A 19,835-nucleotide genomic window follows, 5' to 3' on the forward strand; every position below is an offset into this window, starting at 1 on the left:
CCGAGAGTGGAGGAGGTCAGTGACCCTCCGGGACGCAGGGGTGCTTCCCCGTCTTCACAGGGTGGTCCGGAGCTGCTGTGGTCAGGCGCCCACAGCTTCACACCGAGTCTAGTTCAAGGTCGAGTTCCGGCAGTGCTGCAAACCCAGGGCTCCCGAGGCCGAGTTACTGCCGGTTTCCTTCCTCTTCTCCGATCCCCCTCACCGCTCCACCCCAGCCTTCTGTCTCTCCCTACGACCGTAGGATCCTCTGTTCCGATTCTTTGAGAGAGAAGTGAAAATGGGTGCCAAGTTGCTCCAGGACGTGCGCCAGGACCTTGCCGACGTGGTGCAGGTGTGCGAGGGCAGGAAGAAGCAGACCAACTACCTCCGCACGCTCATCAACGAGCTGGTGAAAGGTGGGCAGCTGGGGGCTCCCGGGAGCTCAGGAGGGCAGCTCGGCACTCACCCCGACCCCCCCGCCGGGCCCACACTCCCAGGACCTGGCTCCTGCTGCCTCACTGAGCATCTGCCAGGACCTTGCCTCGCGTCCCGCGGTCCCGAGTTCTAGGACCGAGGGAGGGCAGGGCGAGGCCCCAGGCGTCTCACCTGGCCGCACCGCCCGAGAGGGGGTGTCTGCAGCTGTGGTTCCTCGGGGCGGTCGTGCTCCCCCCTCACTCCCCCGGGGGTCACGCACACTGGGTGTGGAGCAGGTGTGGGGGTGCACCGGCCAAGGGAGGCCGTGGAGCCCACACGGGGGGCCCGCCAGCGCTCGGCAGAGGGGCTGTGGGCACTGACGCGGGCGGGCCCTCCCTGCAGGGATCCTGCCCCGGAGCTGGTCACACTACACGGTGCCCGCCGGCATGACCGTCATCCAGTGGGTCTCTGACTTCAGCGAGCGGGTCAAGCAGCTGCAGAGCATCTCGCAGGCGGCCGCCTCCGGGGGCGCCAAGGAGCTGAAGGTGCGGGCGGCTCTCCAAGGCCGCTTCGGGCCTGGGCGGGGGCCCTCGGGGAGGCCGGCCCTCACCCGCAGCTCTCTCCTCCAGAACATCCACGTGTGCCTGGGCGGCCTGTTCGTGCCCGAGGCCTACATCACCGCCACCCGGCAGTACGTGGCCCAGGCCAACAGCTGGTCCCTGGAGGAGCTCTGCCTGGAGGTGAACGTCACCACCTCCCAGGGTGCCACACTGGACGCCTGCAGCTTCGGGGTCACCGGTGAGCGGGGGTGCTCCCGCCCAGCTTCCCTCAGGCCCCCCTGCCCCGTCCCCAGCCTGCGGCTCAGCCACCGCCCCTCACGGGCTGCCTGCTAGCGGTGCCCGCGTGGCCGTGCCTGGTTAGTGCCCCCAGGCTGTGCCCGCAACAGAGCCCCCGGGGTCCTGACCGCCCCACCCGCACCCCCACAGGCCTGAAGCTCCAAGGGGCCACGTGCGCCAACAACAAGCTGTCGCTGTCCAGCGCCATCTCCACCGCCCTCCCCCTGACGCAGCTGCGCTGGGTCAAGCAGACAAACGCAGAGAAGAAGGCGAGCGTGGTGAGCGCCCCTTCCCTCCTCCGTGATCAGGTGACTCCGTGCGCGCCCCCTGGGCACTAGGGCTGTGGCCCCCGGGGGACTCGCACCGCTCCCTTCTCGGGTGGGCCCCGCCCCCGGGGCTGCCTCCCCTCGCACAGCCAGCGCCCCGCCTTCTCCCAGGTGACCCTGCCTGTCTACCTGAACTTCACCCGCGCCGACCTCATCTTCACGGTCGACTTCGAGATCGCCACCAAGGAGGACCCGCGGAGCTTCTACGAGCGCGGCGTGGCCGTGCTCTGCACTGAGTGAGCTGCCTTCCAGTCCCCTTGTGTGACAGTGATTGATACTTAACGTTATTCATTATGAAAGCCTACGGAAGGTTCACTGTTTAAAGTGTACGGACTTGTCAAGGCAACGTTGCTGGTGCGAGGCTGGAAGCTGCAGGACGTGGAAAAAAGCCCGACGGTTGGGAGGTGGAGCTGGGAGGGACCCAGGGCCGCGGTTCTGAGGGCCGAGGCGGGGCTTGTTTTATGAAATAAAACACTAAGCATGACTTGGCTCCGGCCTGTCGTCTCATCTCTGGCTTTGGGGGACACCCGGGAGCCCGCATGACTCCGGCAGCCCGGCTGGCCCGCCCCAGACCCGTGACGCGCACCTCCGGGGCCCAGCCATGGTCCCTCCGCAGGAAGCCCGCGGCCTCCGGGCTCTCCGTCCCCACAGTCCTGGGGTGCCAGGTGCGGCCTCCTGTGGAATGGGTTCCTGGTGCGTCCGGAGCCTCGAGAGCTCCCGGTGGCTGGGTGACTGGTCGGGCATGGCACCAGCCCTGCAATAAAGACCTGCTCGTTCTGGTGGGAAGCGAGCTCGGCTCCAGAGGGACAGCCTGAGGCCCCACAGCACCCCCTATCCAGCCTTGTCCCCCCAACCCCAGACAGCGGACAGACCGCAGAGCCAGAGCTGCGGCCCACCTGGCTCCGGGACGTGCCCTCTGGGGTCCCTTGGGGGGCTGAGCGCTGTCCAGAGCTGTGTTTGACTGAAAATGGGGGCCCATTTTGAATGCTTTCCTCTAAGCCAACAAATACAGCTTTTGGTGGCTCAGACAGTAAAGCGTCTGTCTACAATGTGGGAGACCCAGGAAGATCCTCTGGAGAAGGAAATGGCAATCCACTCCAGTACTATTGCCTGGAAAATCCCATGGACAGAGGAGCCTGGTAGGCTACAGTCCATGGGGTCGCAGAGTCCGACACGACTGAGCGACTTCACTTACTTACTACTCATTCTCGTCACCCAGAGTATTTAGCAGTGCCGCAGTCTCTCGCCCGGAAGCTGCTAACACCGAGGAGAGCCCCCAGAAAGCCTGACCCTCCCGTGCCCACCCCATTTACAGTAGGTCCCGAGCACAGAGGCCTGTTGGTGCTGGGCAGGGATTCCTGGTGCAGGAGGAGGACCTCCGTCTTCAATGCCCCAAAGGCCTGGCTGGGGAGGAGGGGCCGCTGCAGCCGCCAGACCCTGATGCCCGAGTGTCCTGGGGGTGGATGTAGGGCACCGCAGGCCCAGGACCCCACCAGGAGTGCCTGGGGCCCCTTACTTGCTGCTTCCCAGCCTCACCCTGATGTGAGCTCAGTCTAGGGGGTCCAAGGGGACCCCACCTAGATCACTCCTCACCTGCCTTTGCGGGGTCAGGCTGGACAGTAGGCAGAGCTGGCAGAAAGGGGGCCCAGAGGGGACCTGGGGGAGGGCAGACAGCACCTCCTGGGCACCCCTGCCCACCCAGTGCCCTGGAGAAGCCTCGGGGGTCCACCCCGGCCAGGAGGGACGAGACCACGTGCCTCGCCTCAGTGGACTTCCCTTTGTTGGAACTGTGTGTCCCTGGGCAGCAAACACAGCGAGGGGGACTCCGATCCTCCCTGCCAGGAAGGTCTTAAAAGGCTGCATGAGAAAAAGGAAAGCACCTCCACACCCAGCTGTCACCCCACTGGGGCCCTGATCGCAAGACACCGCGCTCAGCAGACCCTGTCCCCGAGGGGAGACGCAACCGGAGAAGCGTGGGGTGGAGCAGAGGGAGGCATCTGAGGCCAGGGCCGGCCCCAGGGCTGCTGGGAGAATCCCTCCTGCGGCCTTGCCTCCACCCCAACTGAGCGCCCCCCACGTTCCAGCTGTTCTCAGCGACCCCGGGAGCCGATTCCTCGGCCGCGTGTGAGGAGCTCTGGGGGAATGAGTCACAGCCAGGACCGAGGTGGGCTAGAGGGCCACAGGCCCCAGCCTCTGAGTCCAGGTTTAAAAATACATACATATTTACTTAAGGGAATTCTCTGTGACTCAGGCCGGGGAGGTGGGGCCTTTCCTGAGCTGGAAACCATCTTAGCGCAGTGGTGGGGCCCAGAGGCGTTATTTACAACATAAACGAGTAACCCGCGCATCATCCGCAGACCATCAGCTCCTGAAACTTCATGATACATTTCCATTGTTTGAACAAGAAGACACAAAAGGAGCCACATGCTTCATGGAAGCTCTTTTTGCTATGCTCATCAACGCTGTCCTCGCCTCCGAGGCCCTGGCCCATGTCACCTATCGCCCCGCTCACCTGATCTAGGCCACACACTGCTTCTTTCGCTTACTCTTCTCCGGCTCTGCAAGTAAAAGTTCCAGTTTCCTCTTGGAGAGGGCAAGCTTGGGCCCCCTGTCCCTCTCAGTCCCGAGTCTGGGGGGCGGCCGTGACCCTCTGGCCCTGCCCTGGGGTCTGACAGCCTCGGGGGATCCCCGGTCTTCCTCCATCATCCCCGAGTCCTCCGGGGGTCCCGGCAGCCGGGCCATCCTCCCCCGCGCCTCCAGGCCACCGGCCTCCGCAGGTTGCATGTCCACGTCGCTGGCCTCTGGGGCTGCAGGGGCCCAGCCTGTGGCCGTCAGGACCAGGACTGGAAGGTTTGCCAAGAGGGGGTCTTCTAAGCTCACGTCCCCTGGACCCCTGGACTTGAGCGTGTGCAGAGGCCCATCACAGTTTGCAGCACCCAAGGAGCAGCTGTTGAAATGACAGGAGGTGTGACCACGGGCGTCTTCCCAGTCAGCGTCGTAAGGATCTAAAAGCTGATGACAGAAGGGTTTCTGAGCCGGCGAGCAGGGGAATCAAGGAGAACACACGCCTTACACGCATAAGTAATTTCTTCCGTCATGGACCTTGGCAAATTGTGCACGATCTGCCCTGCAAATAAATCTTCAAAAATGCCTTTGATAAGGGCTTCTCTGGGGGCTCAATTGGTCAAGAATCCAATTGCCAAGGCAAGAGACATGGGTTTGATCCCTGGTCCGGGAAGATCCACACGTTGAGGAGCAACAAAACTAGTGAGAAGGCCCTGAGCCCTGCGGCCCAGGCTCTGCGACAGGAGAAGCCGCCGCAGCGAGAAGCCCACGCACCGCTCTCCACACCTGGAGAGGGCATGTGTGCGGCAGCGAAGACCCAGCGCAGGCCAAAACACGTTTTAAATTATTTTTTAAATGCGTTTGATAAGGACTTCCCAGGTGATCCAGTGGCTAAGACTCCATGTTCCCAATGCAGGGGGCCCAGGTTCAATCCCTGGTCGGGGAACTAGATCCCGTGTGCCACATAAGCATTCACACACCACCATGAAGATCCCGCGTGCTGCAGCTAAGACCCAGGGCAGCCACATAACTAAATATTTTTTAATGCATTTGATAAATATCCCAGGAGCCTCCTAAAAGCCCAAGGGTGCCCCACTGTGCGGGTGTCTCAGCCCGAGCCCCATCGTTTAAAGCCCCCCTTCCAGCGCTGGCAGCCCCTGCCCACCACCTCAGTCTGAGCTCATGTTCCTGCTCTGACCCCGGTGAGGGCCTCGCTTGGGCCGCCCCGGGCCCCTGACCGGCCTGCATAAGCAGGCCGTGGAGCCTCAACAGCCTCCACCGCACAGGCCGCCCAAGGCGCCGAAGGAGGTGGAAGTGAGTCTCTAGAACAGTCACTGTTTCCAAGGTGCCCCGGGGGGTTCCTGAAGGCCGACCATGGGCCCATCAGGGCCAGGCGACACCCCAGAGCAGCCAAACGCCTCCCCCGACCTCTACCGCCACAGCCAACGGTGGCTGCAGAGCTTTCTGGACCCTCCTCACACCACCTAGGGACTGAAAGTTCTGTTTCTTACTCTCTTTCACTCCTGCCCCGGGGCTCTGGCTGGAAAGGTCTCTAGAGAAAGCCCAGGTGCCCAAGACCAGGGACGACCCCGTGCTGCACGGAGACCCTTCCAGACAGGCTCCAGCTGTGAGGACCCGCAACCCACACGACTCGACCTGTGAGCACCTCCCTCCCCGCTGACCCGCGGCCTCTGCACAGAGGGACCCCAGGCCGAGTCAGCAGGGGGACCCCCCAGGGGCCCTTTCCCTTGGGTGGTGACAACCCCCGAGAAAGCTCACTTGGTCTTTGGACAGCTGACATTCATTTACTCCAGAAGGAGAAATGAACGTAAACACCGTAATCTACTGGCAACCGTAACCATTGCGGGGCCAGAACCTGGTCAGCATCGCTGGAATTCACAAAGCAGACACTCGCTCTTGTGAGCCCACCCTCAGCAGAGCAGTGAGTGTCCCCGGGTGTGGGGGCGGGGGTGCCGTGAGGGCCTCACGTTGCTATAAGCCCACAGAATCTGTCCTGGCAAACCAAGAAACGCCTGGCCAGGCCCCCCAGTCACTGGTTTTGGGTAGACGGACTTAGCAGCACGCCCTGCTCTCCAGGGGCACCTGGCGTCGTAAACCACCAGGAGGCCAGGGTTACCTACACCTGTGTGATCCCTGAGAGTGAATTTAATTTGCCTGAGATTCATTCTGAGATTGACTAATTGCAAACCCATGGTCTCCTCAATCTATCTTCCAGGCAAACTACATGAAGCCTTTTGTTCTTACTTAAAAACTTGAAAGAGGAGCGAACAATCAAGGTAAATGTCACAGTGAAGCTTTCTCTAAACTGTAGCCACGCCGCTGGGCAGGGCAGAGGTCACGGAGCAGGCCTGCGACGGCCTCCCGAGGAAGGTCTGCAATGCTGCCCTCGGCCTGGCCTCTGGGAACTTGGGCTTGGGGGCCCAACCGTCCCCAGAGACAGGAGCGGCTGCTGGCTGCCTCGTTCAGGGACGTACCTCTCTCCAGATGCCTTCAACAAAGTCCAGATGATTCTTCTTGTGACTGGCCTGGAAAAACAAGGGGTTTGGGTCATCCTCTCTAAGAGGGAGGGCGGACAGCAGATTCGTATTCAAGGGCAAGGATCCAGGGGCTCACTGCCCTGGCCAGTGGTCCTGTCCTGCCCACATTCATGGACGGTAGCCCGCGGTGGGTGGTGACAAGGAGAGCCCGCTCCCAGGAAGCTGAGCACAGGCAGGGACCCTCCTTCAAGAGTGTGTTTGTAGGACTTAAGATGAAAACCTGGGCCACTCAAGAGGGGAAAGCAGAGCCAGGAATGTGGCCAGGACAGAGACTCGGCAGCCCACCATCGCCCGGGAAGCCCCGGGAAGGGCCTCCCGGCTACACAGCACGGGGTACCTGTGCTGCACCCAAAGCCAGAAGATGGTGGGAGGTTCTAGGTCATCCACCCCAAACCCTCCCTTTGCAGACGCAGAAGCCGAGGCTCACACAGGGGCCAGGCCTTGCTCAGGGTCCCTGGGAAGAATCCAGGACTGGCATCCCATATTCCAGAACCTTCCCCTCTAACACCAGGCTACCGGGAAAAGCAACTCTTGTTCTTCATCAAAAGACAGACTCTCAAAGGACAGGAATTTGAACATTGCTAGTTGGCAGGGAAAGAAAAAACCTGAGAAGGTGATGCCAAGAGCCGCAGAGAAGACTAATTCCAAGAAGGGGGTGGGGTCCTGGCAAGGGCTCCTGCTCTCTCCGGGGTGGGTCCGAGTCTGCCCTGGCCTCCAGTCCCCTCCGCCCTCCCCACCTTGTCCCTGCCTCACCAAGAGGGGAGGGGTACCTTGAGGCGATGGAGCCTGTTTCTCTGCCTCTTCTGGAAGCCGGCCCTGGTGCTGGCCGTGAACGCGGCCCGGATGCAGCTGCGATGGCCGTTCCGCAGACCAGCCATGGCTCGGGGGCCGGGGGTGGACCTTTCACTTAACTGCAGAGCATCAGGGACAAGGCACAGCTCAGTGGTTGCGAGGGGTGGGGGCGGGCTGACCACAGGGGCGTGGAGGGAACTTTCTGGGGCCCCGGAGCCGTTGGTCTCCCCTGGGCTGATGCAGATGTCACAAGTCAGAACTCTTTGCCAACGGGGTGACTGTGAGTGAGAGCTCAGCAGAACAAACCCAGGGAGTTTTCAAAAGTTTTTTAACTAAAAGGAAACCCACAGGCAGCTGGTGGCCTGGGAGGGCCGTGCGCAAACAGCACCTTGGTGAGGGGAAAGCCCCTTCGCACCCGGACACCCAGTCGTGTAGAAGCTCACGGGCGAAGTCACACGTCCTTGACACTGAACGTTCCAGGTTGGAGAAGGGAGGGGGTCACGCACTCAGCTCCCGTGCCCTCCCCGCTTTGGTTTGTTGTTAACAGATGAGAAAAATAAGCCCCGATTGTGGACAGACGCGCCCAAGGTGACAAACCCGGAGAGCACTCCCTCCCGCCCCTCCCCCAGAAGCACTAGGTCATCAAAAACATTTGACAGTTTTTTAAAAACCATGCAGCCCAAGAAGAGCAGAGAAAACATCCACTGAAAACAAGACAGATCATGGCGCGACTTACTGAGACGAGAGACTACACACCTCCGTGCTGGTTCATGTCACTTGCTTCCCTCCAGAATCCCGGGGGTCGGCGCCCTGGGCCCTGCAGGAAACACCTCTGTTACAAAGACGCACCGCCCACCACCCGTGTGCCCGCGTGGTCGACTCAGGGGCCCCACACCAGACTCCTGGGAATACCAGTTCTGAGGCAGAAACAGGAAAAGCTACAAATCAGACCCTAAAGCACCATACGCATTAGCATTTTATTTATTTTTTTAAAGATGCTTACTTAAATTTATTTTTATCAGTTTATTTTTTGGCCATGCCACACGGCCTGTGGGATCTTGGTTCCCCAACCACGTATGGAACTGGGCCCCCCGGCAACAGAAGTACAGACAGGGGAGCCCCTCATTTTTTTTTTATTTTTTGGCTGTGCTTGGTCTTTGTTGCTACACGAGGGCTTTCTCTAGTTGTGACAAGCAAGGGTCACGCGCGGGCTGCTCGCGGCGGCTTCTCGTTGCGGAGCTCGGGCTCTGGGGCGCACAGGCTTCAGTAGCTGCAACAAACGGGCTCAGCTGCCCCCTTGGCACGTGGAATCCTCCCAGACCAGGGATGGAACCCGTGTCCCCTGCCCTGGCAGGCAGATTCCTAACCTCTGTGCTACCAGGAAGGAAGTCCCTGCATTTGCATTTTAAAGGCTAGAAAAGCTCCCGGTAAAGTCCAAAACTCCCTTTTTTCTTTTTCATATTAAGTCCATAAATTCCATACATTCGGATATCATTAGTTGTCCCCCAAAGTCATTTTTCTGTCCCAGGATCCCACCCAGGACACCCTATCACATTTAGTTAATGTCTCCTGAGCCTCCTCTTGGCCGTGATTGTCTCGGACGCCCCTGCCGTTGATGACCCTGACCGTCCTGGTGGGCTTGTCCCTCAGCTGGGATCTGCCCCTGCTCTCCCATGCACACATGGGGTCCTGGGAGTGGGAGGAACACCTGACGTGAGGCGCCTTCTCCTGTTGAGGGCGTCACGGGAGGCGCCGTCACCCTGGCGTGTCCCATCGCTGGGCTGAGGCCGTGCCCCGCAGGCTTCCCCCGGACAGGGACCTGGTCTCACCGCCCCCTCCGTCCTGCCCTCTTTGGAAAGAGGGCCCTCTGTGGAGCACCTGCTCGCTCGCGGAGGGTTAGGCCAGCGCCCTCGGAGGGCAGCAGCTGCCTAAATTTCTCGGCTGGGGTGGTTTTTCTCCCACCTGTTGATTTGTTCATTGCTTGGCATCACCCACTCAATGGACATGAGTCTGAGCAAAACTGCAGGAGATGGTGAAGGACAGGGAAGTTCTCGTGCTGCCGTCCATGGGGTCGCAAAGAGTCGGACACGACTGAGGGACTGAACAACAACTGATTGCTCAATCACTGATTCATGTCAGCATGCACTCATTTAATTCTATATTTGTTGTTCTTCAGTTGCGTCCAGCTCTTTGCAACCCCACAGACCTCATCAGGCCCAGCTTCTCCGTCCTTCACCATCTCCCAGAGTTTGCTCAAACTCGTGTCCATTGAGTCGGTGATGCCATCCAACCATCTCATCCTCTGTCGTCCCCTTCTCCACCTACCTGCCCTCAATCTTTCCCAGCATCAGGGTCTTTTCCAGTGAGTCAGCTATTCCCATCAGGTGGCCAAAGTATTGGAGCCTCAGCTTCAGCATCAGTCCTTCCAGTGAATATTCACGGTTGATTTCCTTTAGGACTAAGTGGTTTCATCTCCTCGCTATCCAAGGGACTCTCAAGAGGATTGAGACTTTGTACTTCAGTCAGTTCAGTTGCTCATGTATGTCCAACTCTTTGCAATCCCATGGACTGCAGCACGCCAGGCTTCCCTGTCCATCACCAACTCCTGGAGCTTGCTCAGACGCATGTCCATCGAGTCAGTGATGCCGTCCAACCATCTCATCCTCTGTCGTCCCCTTCTCCTCCCACCTTCAATCTTTCCAGCATCTGTACTTGGGTTGTAATAAAGACGACGTCATTTATGTCGTCCTGACTTTGGCTGGAACTTTAGTTGGCTCCTGCGTCCCTCTAACAGGACCAACCCAAATTAATTTTGATTTCCAGGAGAATACACGCTGTGAGTTAGTTAGGACTCTCTATGGGCTTCCCAGGTGGCACTGGGGGTAAAGAACCTGCCTGCCAGTGAAGGAGACATAAGAGATGTGAGTTCAATCCCTGAGTTGGGAAGATCCCCCGGAGAAAGAGAGGGAAACCCACTCCAGTATCCTTGTCTGGAGAATCTCATGGACAGAGGAGCCTGGCGGGCTACAGTCCAGGGGTCAGAAAGAGTTAGACGCGCTCTCTAGGCCAAAGTGAAACAGGAGAGAGGGGGCAGAGCACAACCTTTGGAAGAGTGACATTGTCTGAGGGCTTAACAGAAGCTGATAAGAGTCAGAGTCACAGAGAGTCAAGACAGCAGACGATTCAACAACCCTGATCTTTAGTGCACGCTCAAGCTAGACGACACACCCAGAGATGCCAGGACCGTTCCAACGCAGACCATCAAAGGCCAAAAAGTGGGCGGTGGCCCAATTCCTGGAAATCTCTGCCCCCTCCCCAGAATGGTTGGAATGATCCTCCTCGCATAGCAGCTGCTCCTACTGGCTGGGCTCTGTTCCCCTACACACACACAGACACACACACACAGACACACACACACACACACACACACACACACACACTATATGTCACCAGGGGGATATCCTAAGGGGATGTCCAGGACCCCAAGGTCTCAGGGCCAGCGCCCCACTTGCTGGCCCAGCAGCTTCTCCAGCAGAGCAAAGATACAAATTCCCAACGCCCCAGGATTCTCCCCTCCCCCTCCCCGCACACCCTCACAGGTTACACTAAAAAGCCCTTATCATGCAGATCTACTGGAGAATTCTTTGAAACCAAACCTATTATTATTGAAGCCACAGGGTTACACAGACCCTGCAGTCATTCCTGGCCACTCCTTCTAGACCCTTCTTCTGGAGAATTCTTTGAAACCAAACCTATTATTATTGAAGCCACCGGGTTACACAGACCCTGCAGTCCTTCCTGGCCTCTCCTTCTGGACCCTTCTTCCGAGTCAAGGTCAAAGTGGGCCTCAGGCAGGCCCCAGCCCCAATCCCCACCCCGGCCCTCCCTGCTCTGCCCGGAAGGGGGCTCTGCCCCAGGACCCCAGGCCTATTGCAGCCACCGAGCAGCTCTCCTTGAGCCTCTCTGCAGCCACCCTCCCCTCTTCCTGCCCCAACAGTTCAGAGCCTCTGCCGAGAGACCACAACCTAACCCAACTGACAACTTCGGGTGGCCCCCCTCCGGGAGATGTTCGAGGGCTTTCTCTCCGGACACTTCCTGAGGAAGAGTTAGAAGTGACCCTCTGTGCTGAGAGCCAGCCACACAATTGCCAGTGCAAGTCCTGTGAGTCCCTGCCCACCCAGCATCTGCCCGCTGCACACACACACCCATGCACACACACACACACACACACCTGTGCTCACACACACAGGCCGCACCCACAGGCCACTCCCCGCACCGTCCATCGCCAGCACCACTCCTCCGGGCCCCACCGCCCAGCCTGCTCTAGGGTCCCTAATAGGTTCTTCCAAATTGACTCAGCCAAGATCAAATAGCTGATCTTTCCCCAGAATGGCCCCACTGGGGTCCTCCTAGCTCGGTGAAGCTACAACCTTCCCATCATATGACGACCCCTTTCTCCCAAGCCCCACATTCAGTGACCAACCACACGGATTGTGCTTCCCATGAGCCCAGAATTCAGCCACTGCCCTCCTTCCCTGACCCAGTCATTCTCTGCATCTCCTCACTGGCCTACCCAACCCCCATGCCCCTCCGGCCCCTCACCACCACCCCCACCCCGCCCCTCACCTAGCCCTGCCCAGTCCTCAGCCCAGAGCAATGCCCTGCTACAGAGGAAGTCCCAGCCCTCCCCCAGCTCTCCCGTAGCGCCCACCGGGTCCCTCCCACCCCCAGGGCTCAGCCTCCCTTGACCTGCACCTGGCGGCCCCTCCCTTCTGTCCTGTCTTAGTCGGTCAGTCAGGCCCCTCTCTGCGACTGCCGTAGACAAGCTTCCCTGTCCTTCACTATCTCCCGTGTCTTTCAGGTGCTAAGTCCTGTCCGACCCCTTGGATGGCAGCACACCAGGCTCCTCTGTCCTCTACTATCCCCCAGACTTTTCTCAGACTCATGTCCATTGAGTTGGTGATGCTATCTAACCATCTCATTCTCTGTTGCCCTCTTCCCTTTCTGCCCTCAATCTTTCCCAGCATGAAGGTTTTCCCCAGTGAGTCAACTCTTCTCATCGGGGGGCCAAAGTACTGGAGCTTCAGCTTCAGCATCCATCCTTCCAGTGAATATTCAGAGTTGATTTCCTTTAGGACGGAGTGGTTGGATCTCCTTGCTTCCCAGGGGCTCGAGAGTCCCCTGCAGTTCCACAGCATCAGTTCTTGATAGAGACGCCTCACCTCCTGTGCGTTAATCTTCCCCGCCTTCACTGTCGGTTCTCTGGCTCACACACAGGCTGCGCATCTCCTGGTCTTCATCTCTAACCTTCTCTGTACCCTCCTTGCCTGTCTCCAGGCTCTGCAGTCCCTCCAACCAGCTCACACTCGCCCGGGCTTTTTACTGCTGTGTCCCCCAAGCCTGGCCAGTGCTCAGCGAGTGTTCCCGGGGTAAACCACACCTGTATGCTACACAGGGGCCTCTCACCTAGGGTGTCCCAAACCAAAGGCTCTCCCCGCAAGACATGCCCCTCCTTTCCTGTCTCCACTGAACCTAAAGGGGCTCCACCATCTTCCCGGACCCCTAAGCCAGGAACCAAAAAGATTCTCCTGGAAGCTGAAGAGTTGCTGGGCCTGGGACCAGACTTCCTGGGCCCCAAACCCAGGTCTGCTACCAACCCCGATGCAGGACTTCAGACGTCTAAAGGAGCTGCTCCTTGGAATCCCTGGCAGTCCAGTGGTTAGGACTTGGCACCAGCACTGCCAGGGCCCAGGTTCGATCCTTGGTTGGGGAACCAAGATCGCACAAACCACATAGCAGGCCAATAAAAAAACAGAGTGGCTTCTCCCGACTCACATACAAAACACAAACAGACCCAGAGACTCAGAAGACACAGAAAGCAAACTGTGGTTACCAAAGGGGAAGAGGGGGGGACACATGAGGAGTTTTGAATGTAACAAATATTGTTGCTGTTCAGTCATGTCCCCTTTGTGATCCCATAGACTGCAGCACACCAGGCCTCCCTGTCCCTCATCCTCTCCCCGGAGCTTGTGCAAACTCATGTCCATCATGTCAGTGATGCCATCCAACCATCTCATCCTCTGTCGTCCCCTTCTCCTCCCGCCTTCAATCTTTCCCAGCATCAGGGTGTTTTCCAAGGAGTCAGTTCTTCGAATCAGGTGGTCAAAGTATTGGAGTTTCAGCTTCAGTATCCGTCCTTCCAATGAATATTCAGGACTGATTTCTTTTAGGACTGGTATGATCTCCTTGCAGATGAAGGGACTCTCAAGAGTCTTCAACACCACAGTTCAAAAGCATCTATTCTTCGGTGCTCAGCTTTCTTCACAGTCCAACTCTCACATCCATACATGACCACTGGAAAAACCATAGCTTTGACTAGACAGACCTTTGCTGGCAAAGTAATATCTCTGCTTTTTAATATGCTGTCTAGGTTGGTCATAGCTTTTCTTCCAAGGAGCAAGCGTCTTTTAATTTCATGGCTGCAGTCACCATCTGCAGTGATTTGGGAGCCCAAGAAACTAAAATTTGTCACTGCTTCCACTTTTTCCCCTTATATTTGCCATGGAGTGATGGGACTGGATGCCATGATCTTAGTTTTCTGAATGTTGAGTTTCAAGTTGGCTTTTTCACTCTCTTCTTTCACCCTCATAAAGAGGCTCTTTAGTTCTTCTTCACTCTCTGTCATTAGAGTGGTATCATCTGCATATCTAAGGTTGTTGATATTTCTCCTGGAAATCTTCTTTCCAGTTTGTGATTCATCCAGCCTGGCATTTCACATGATGTACTCTGCATATAAGTTAAATAAGCAAGGTGACAACATACAGCCTTGACGTACTCCTTTCCCAACTTGGAACCAGTCCGCTGTTCCATGTCCAGTTCTGTTTCTTCTTGATCTACATACGGGTTTCTCAGGAGGCAGGTAAGGTGGTCTGGTATTCCCATCTCTTGAAGAATTTTCCATAGTTTGCTGTGATCCACACAGTCAAAGGCTTTGACATAGTCAATGAAGCAGAAGTAGATGTTTTTCAAGATGGTAGGAGGGGCAAAATCGTGTTTAGAATCAAACTTCATACCCACCAGAGACACTTAGAGGCCGAAAGCAAAACCCTTGTGTGCACCAGACCCAGGGACAGGAGCAGTGACCCACAGTAGACTGAGACAGACCTGCCTGTGAGTGTCTGGGGGCCTCCTGTGGAGGCACAGGCTGGCAGCCGTCTGCCGCGGGGACAGGGGCTCCGGCTGCAGCACCCCCGGGACGCACGGCATGTCGCATGAGTCCTCTCGGAGGAGGAGGTCGCCATTAGCCCCACCATAGAGCCGCAGGGCAGACCACCCACAAATTGGAGATTAATTATGCCGAAGAAGTTCTTGCACTTTTGCAAGTTCTAGGGCCGACAACAGGTTTCCCAACCTGGAGATGCAGCAAAGGGACTGAGAACCCCCAAGAAATATAAGATATGCCTTCATGTTAAGTCACTTCAGTCATGTCCGACTCTTTACAACCTCAGGGACTGTAGCCCGCCAGACTCCTCTGTCCGTGGGGATTCTCCAGGCAAGAATACTGGAGTGGGTTGCCATGCCCTCCTCCAGGGGCTCTTCCCAACCCAGGGAGGGAACCCAGGTTTCCTATGTCTCCTGCATTGGCAGGCGGGTTCTTTACCACTAGCACCACCTGCAAAGCCCGTAAGTCAACTATACTTCAATTTTAAAGCAAATGCCTGCTGACATGTCCCTTGTGGCCCAGTGGTAAAGAATCTGAATGCCAACTCGGGGGACACGTGTTCAAGGCAGGGGACACGTGGGAAATACGATCCCACACGCCTCGGAGCAACTAAGCCATCACGCCATAACGACTAAAGCCCGTGTGCACCAGGGCCCGTGCTCCACAGGTCACCCACTGCAAAGAGTGCCCACGGGCCACAGCTCAAGAGTAGCCCCTGCTCAGCAAAACCAGAGAAAACCCATGCAAAGCAATGAAGCCCCAGCACAGACATAGTTTTTTAAATGCCTGTTAACAAGGCAGAAAGAGGGAAAGGGGGCCTTCCCAATCAGTCCAAAGAGACTGGAGTGGCCTCCTCTCTGCAGCCCAGGTTAGCTGGCTCCCTTCTCCTCCCTGTCTGGACCTGCCCTGGCCCCCTACGCTGGGAGGAGCGCCCTGGGGAACAGGCCAGCCTCCAAACTGGAGCCCCTGTGAAGGTTCCTACCTGGAGTCCAGGAGCAACCAGGAGCAGAGGCTGAAGAGAGAAGGCGGAGGTGAAGTCCAGAGGGCCGGCTTCTGAGAGCAGAGGAGTTGGGAGGGAGCGACGCTGGTCTGAAGAAGAGAACAGAGAGGCAAAGTGGTCCTTGGCCAAAGAGGGGCTCAGCAAGTCTACTCTCAAGATCAGCCAAGAAGGGGAGAAGACACTGTGACCCTCCTCACCCCCAGCAGGGGGCCCCACGGATGAGGCACGCTGGGGATGAAGGGGTCTGGGAGGCAGAACAGGGCATCTCTAACTTGGCCTCCGTGCTTTACTCAATTTTGCGTTTCTGCTTGAAAGGAAAAACACACTCAAAAAGCTCTCCCTTAACAATATTCAAAAACTAACCAGCAGTTCAAAGCAGGCATCTTTTCCTTGCAATAAAATTTGCCCTGAAAGATTTCCCAAGCTCCTCTTCCCCCTAAAGTGGTTTCTAAGGCATCACGGAAACAGTCTGTCGTTCCACAGGGTGCTGGGTCTTTATGTCTCTGCCCACGTGAAACCAAGATCTGGGTCAAGCTTCGAATATCTGAGCACCTTTCCTGGACTGGGAACCTGAGAGAGCAAGAAGTCTTTGAAGGTCAAATTTCCAAAGATAAACTCCTGCACACACACACACATGTACACACACACACACACTGACAAGAAACAATCCTGGATCTGTACATCTTCCAAGGACACCTTCACAAGCTCAACTCCCATCCACTGCACCAGAGCAGGTGCTCAGGAAATACTATTGAAGTGTAATAAGCTAATGGGAGGCCAGAAGGCGGAACATTACCCCCTGCACCTCCTGGAACCCTCTGGGACTTCCTTGGCAGTCCAGTGGTTCAGACTCCTCGCTTCCACTACAGGAGGCATGGGTTTGATCCCTGGCTTAAAAGAAAAGAAAGGAAAAATGCACACTCCAAAGAATTACGTTCTGCCTAGTATATTCGGTCAGGTTCTTGGGAAGAGGCAGGGACAGTAAGACCTGTATTTTCATGCACAAACTACAGGGAAAGTTTCTTCTGTTTTTTTCCCTCTAGTGTTAACTGTTTAAATACATATTTATTTATTTATTTATGGGCATGCTGGGTCTTCGTTGCTGCTCAGGCTTTTCTCTACTTGCAGCGAGCAGAGGCTGCTCTCTAGCTGCGGTACACGGGCTTCTCATTGAGCTGGCTTCTCTTGTGAAGCAGGTTCTAGGGTGTTCGGGCTTTGGTAGTTGCAGCTTCCGGACTCTAGAGCAAAGGCTCAGTAGTTGTGGCTCAGGGGCTCAGTTGTTTAGCAGCATGTGGAATCTTCCCAGAGCAGGGATTGAACCTGCGTCTCCTGCATTGACAGGCAGGTTCTTTACCACTGGGCCACCAGGGAAGCCCTCCAGCTTTAACTTTTAAGATGAACCCCTCTTCATACCACACTTGGTATTATTTTGACCAGACACTTTTGGGTGTAATTATTCTGAGATAAAGTTTTTAAAAATGACAGTGGATTTTTTTTTTTTTCATTTTGCAATCTCCTGTCTGAAAAACAGATCAAAACTTACAACTCCAAGACAATGTTGACCAAGCTGTAAAGGGAGAAGCAGTTTCAGAGGCGGCCACATCTCATGGTAACTTGTGTGTGTAGGTCGGCCTCTCCAGAGCTCCCAGGCTCCTCTCAGAATCCATCAAGGTCACCCAGTTCTGCACCCAAAATAAAAGAATTCCCATTCAGGCTGAAGGAACCCACAGAAAAGCCAGAGACCATCTGAGGTTTTCTTATTATAAATCAGTTTGTCTAGGGAAAACTACAGGTTAGAATAATATTTTATTTATTAAATAAATGCAGTTTTACATGCAGATATTAATTTTGTTGTTGTTTAGTCACTAAGTCATGTTGTATAGTCAGTCTTGGCGAACCCCATGGATTGTAGCCCGCCAGGCTCCTCTATTCATGGGACTTCCCAGGCAAGAATACTATAGTGGGTTGCCATTTCTTCCTCCATCAGACCTTCCTAACCCCGGGATGGAACCCAGGTCTCCTGCTTCAGGTAAATTCCTGAATTCTTAGAATTCTCCTGTGGGTTTGGGGCAGGGGAATCTCCAGGCTGCTAGAGGTCCCAGGAAGGAGTGGGGTCAGCCCAAGCTCGCCCTCCCACTCGCACCTGCTCAGGGCTGGCCCAGGCCGCCCCACCTTGGCAGGGAGCTGCCGGTGCCCCTTCGCAACCCCTCACTCCACGCCTGAGGAGATGGCAGCGCCTCAGCCTGCACCAGCCCTGGGCAGGGGGGCTTGGGGAGGACAGAACAGCTCAGTTGGAAAAGGATCCGCCTTCAAGGCAGGAGACCCGGGTTCAATTCCTGGGTCCGGAAGATCCACTGAAGAAGGGAAAGGCTACCCACTCCAGTATTCTTGGGCTTCCCTTGTGGCTCGGCTGGTAAAGAATCCACCCGCAATGCGGGAGACCTGGGTCCGATCCCTGGGTCGGGAAGATCCCCTGGAGAAGGGAAAGGCTACCCACTCCAGTATTCTGGCCTGGAGAATTCCGTGGGCTAGTCCATGGGATCCCATACTCCATGGGATCACAAAGAGTGGGACACGAGCAACTTTCACGTTGCTTCACTTCAACAGATATTTCTCCTTAAGGGGGAAAGAAAGGGGGCTCTCTCGGAGGCAGGGACCCCAGTCCCGGGGAGGAGGAACCATCCTCACTCCTCATACCCAAGATGGCTCCAAAGTGCTGGCTGGGCAGGGTGAGGAGCCGCCCACTCTCACTGTGGGGTTTCTTCACGCCCCGGAGTCAGGGGCCCCCACCACCAGGGGAAGGTCTCTTCACTCCCACAAGGCAGGGCCCACCTCCTCCCTGGGACTGGCGGTCCTCCCCTCACGGGGCAGGGAGCCCACGCAGGGTCTGAGCTCTGCTGTCTCGGGCCCCTCCTGGCCGCTGGGGCGTCTTGAGGCCCTGCCGCGACCTACCGCGGCTGGCGCGGCTTTAATGGCCCCCCTGCGCGGGCGGCAGGTGCGGGGAAAGGCGCCCCGTGCGGGGCGGGAGCGCCTGGAGGCGCCTGTGGCCGCCCACCTGCACACCTGCACACCTGCGCCCACCTGCACACCTGCGCCCACCTGCCCGAGATCCGCAGCGCCCCGTGCGGCCTCCAGGAGCAGCGAGGAACTGGCTCTCAAGGGTGACTCCGAGGGGGCGGGTTGTTTACTCAAGTCGGGGCCGGGGGGACCCTTGCTCAAGCGAGGCCGGGGCCGAGGTGCTGTTTATTCAGAGCAGCTGGGGTCGCAGGGCACAGCACTGTCACTGAAGGCCTACCTTCTGAATGGCATGTCCATTTTGTTCCCAGTGTGACCATCCACTGGGTCGAGAAGGAAGGTCTTGCGGCCCGACCGGTGTGACGTCACAGACATCTCCATGACAACGCATCCTGCGCCTCTCCACCCGCCCGCGCCCCCAGCGCTCCGGCGGTTCGACCTCGCGGCCCCTTTGCGAAGCTCGTGTGAACCCGCTGAGCTAGGCTCCCGCATCCCGGCTCCACTCGCGGACACAATGTTGCCGCAAAACCTTGAGTGACTCCCCGGTGCTAGGGGATGACCCTCAAACCGTAACCCCACGTTCCCTGCCGGCGGCATCCAGACCTAAAAACCGCGCCTGCCCCCACCTCTCCTTCCAGATGCGGGAAGTTACCGAGATCCCTCCCTCCCAACCGCCCAGGGCTCTGACTTCTGCTGGAAAGGCTTCCCTCTCCTTGCCCCCACCCCTGACTTTTTATCCTCTTCCTCTTAGTTTGGCACCTCCTCCAAGAAACCTTCCTTAACCTGAAAGTCTTGGTTAAGAGCCATTTCTCTGCACTCTCACCCACAGCAAGCCAGACCAGCCTGTATAGAAGCTGCCTGCTGATTTCTACCTGGTTCACTAGACTGGAGCCAAGGACCTTTCAGTCTTAAGCCCCGCCATGTGCTCATTGTTCAGTCGCTAAGTCCTGTCTGACTTTCTGACCGCATGGAGTGCAGCACACACCAGGTTTCCCTGGCCTTCACTATCTGCCATTAGAGTGGTATCATCTGCATATCTGAAGTTGTTGATATTTCTCCTGGAAATTTTGATTCCAGCTTGTGATCCATCCGCCCTGGCATTTCACATGATGTACTCTGCGTATAAGT

At 57.1% G+C, this 19,835-nt stretch overlaps 2 protein-coding genes across 9 annotated transcripts in view; one reads left to right on the plus strand and one right to left on the minus strand.

Annotated features, from left to right (window-relative positions):
• Positions 1 to 2,050, plus strand: part of DYNC1H1 (dynein cytoplasmic 1 heavy chain 1) — a 61,039-nt gene extending 58,989 nt beyond the window's left edge. Inside the window, exons 74-78 of one of the 2 annotated variants that reach the window (NM_001206138.1) lie at positions 242 to 395; positions 796 to 938; positions 1,023 to 1,191; positions 1,380 to 1,507; positions 1,667 to 2,050. In NM_001206138.1, the coding sequence (NP_001193067.1) occupies positions 242 to 395; positions 796 to 938; positions 1,023 to 1,191; positions 1,380 to 1,507; positions 1,667 to 1,795 (723 nt within the window). In that variant the 3' untranslated portion in view covers positions 1,796 to 2,050. Of the gene's footprint in view, positions 1 to 241; positions 396 to 795; positions 939 to 1,022; positions 1,192 to 1,379; positions 1,538 to 1,666 lie in introns of both variants that reach the window. The other variant, XM_005222225.3, reaches the window with a different exon arrangement.
• Positions 2,051 to 3,759: 1,709 nt separating this feature from the next.
• On the minus strand, positions 3,760 to 19,096 carry LOC786914 (RIKEN cDNA 1700001K19-like). Of its 7 annotated transcripts, XM_059879203.1 has the most exons (9): positions 18,988 to 19,096; positions 17,236 to 17,374; positions 16,489 to 16,579; positions 16,056 to 16,262; positions 15,675 to 15,781; positions 8,227 to 8,287; positions 7,449 to 7,589; positions 6,616 to 6,666; positions 3,931 to 4,567 (listed from the first exon to the last, which is right to left on the minus strand). In XM_059879203.1, exons 7-9 carry the CDS (start codon positions 7,554 to 7,556, stop codon positions 4,073 to 4,075), a joined length of 654 nt encoding a protein of 217 aa, XP_059735186.1. In that variant the 5' UTR covers positions 7,557 to 7,589; positions 8,227 to 8,287; positions 15,675 to 15,781; positions 16,056 to 16,262; positions 16,489 to 16,579; positions 17,236 to 17,374; positions 18,988 to 19,096; the 3' UTR covers positions 3,931 to 4,072.
• Positions 19,097 to 19,835: the final 739 nt, after the last annotated feature.

The sequence above is a fragment of the Bos taurus genome, chromosome 21, assembly GCF_002263795.3.
Source record: "Bos taurus isolate L1 Dominette 01449 registration number 42190680 breed Hereford chromosome 21, ARS-UCD2.0, whole genome shotgun sequence".
Classification (NCBI taxonomy): Eukaryota; Metazoa; Chordata; class Mammalia; order Artiodactyla; family Bovidae; genus Bos; species Bos taurus.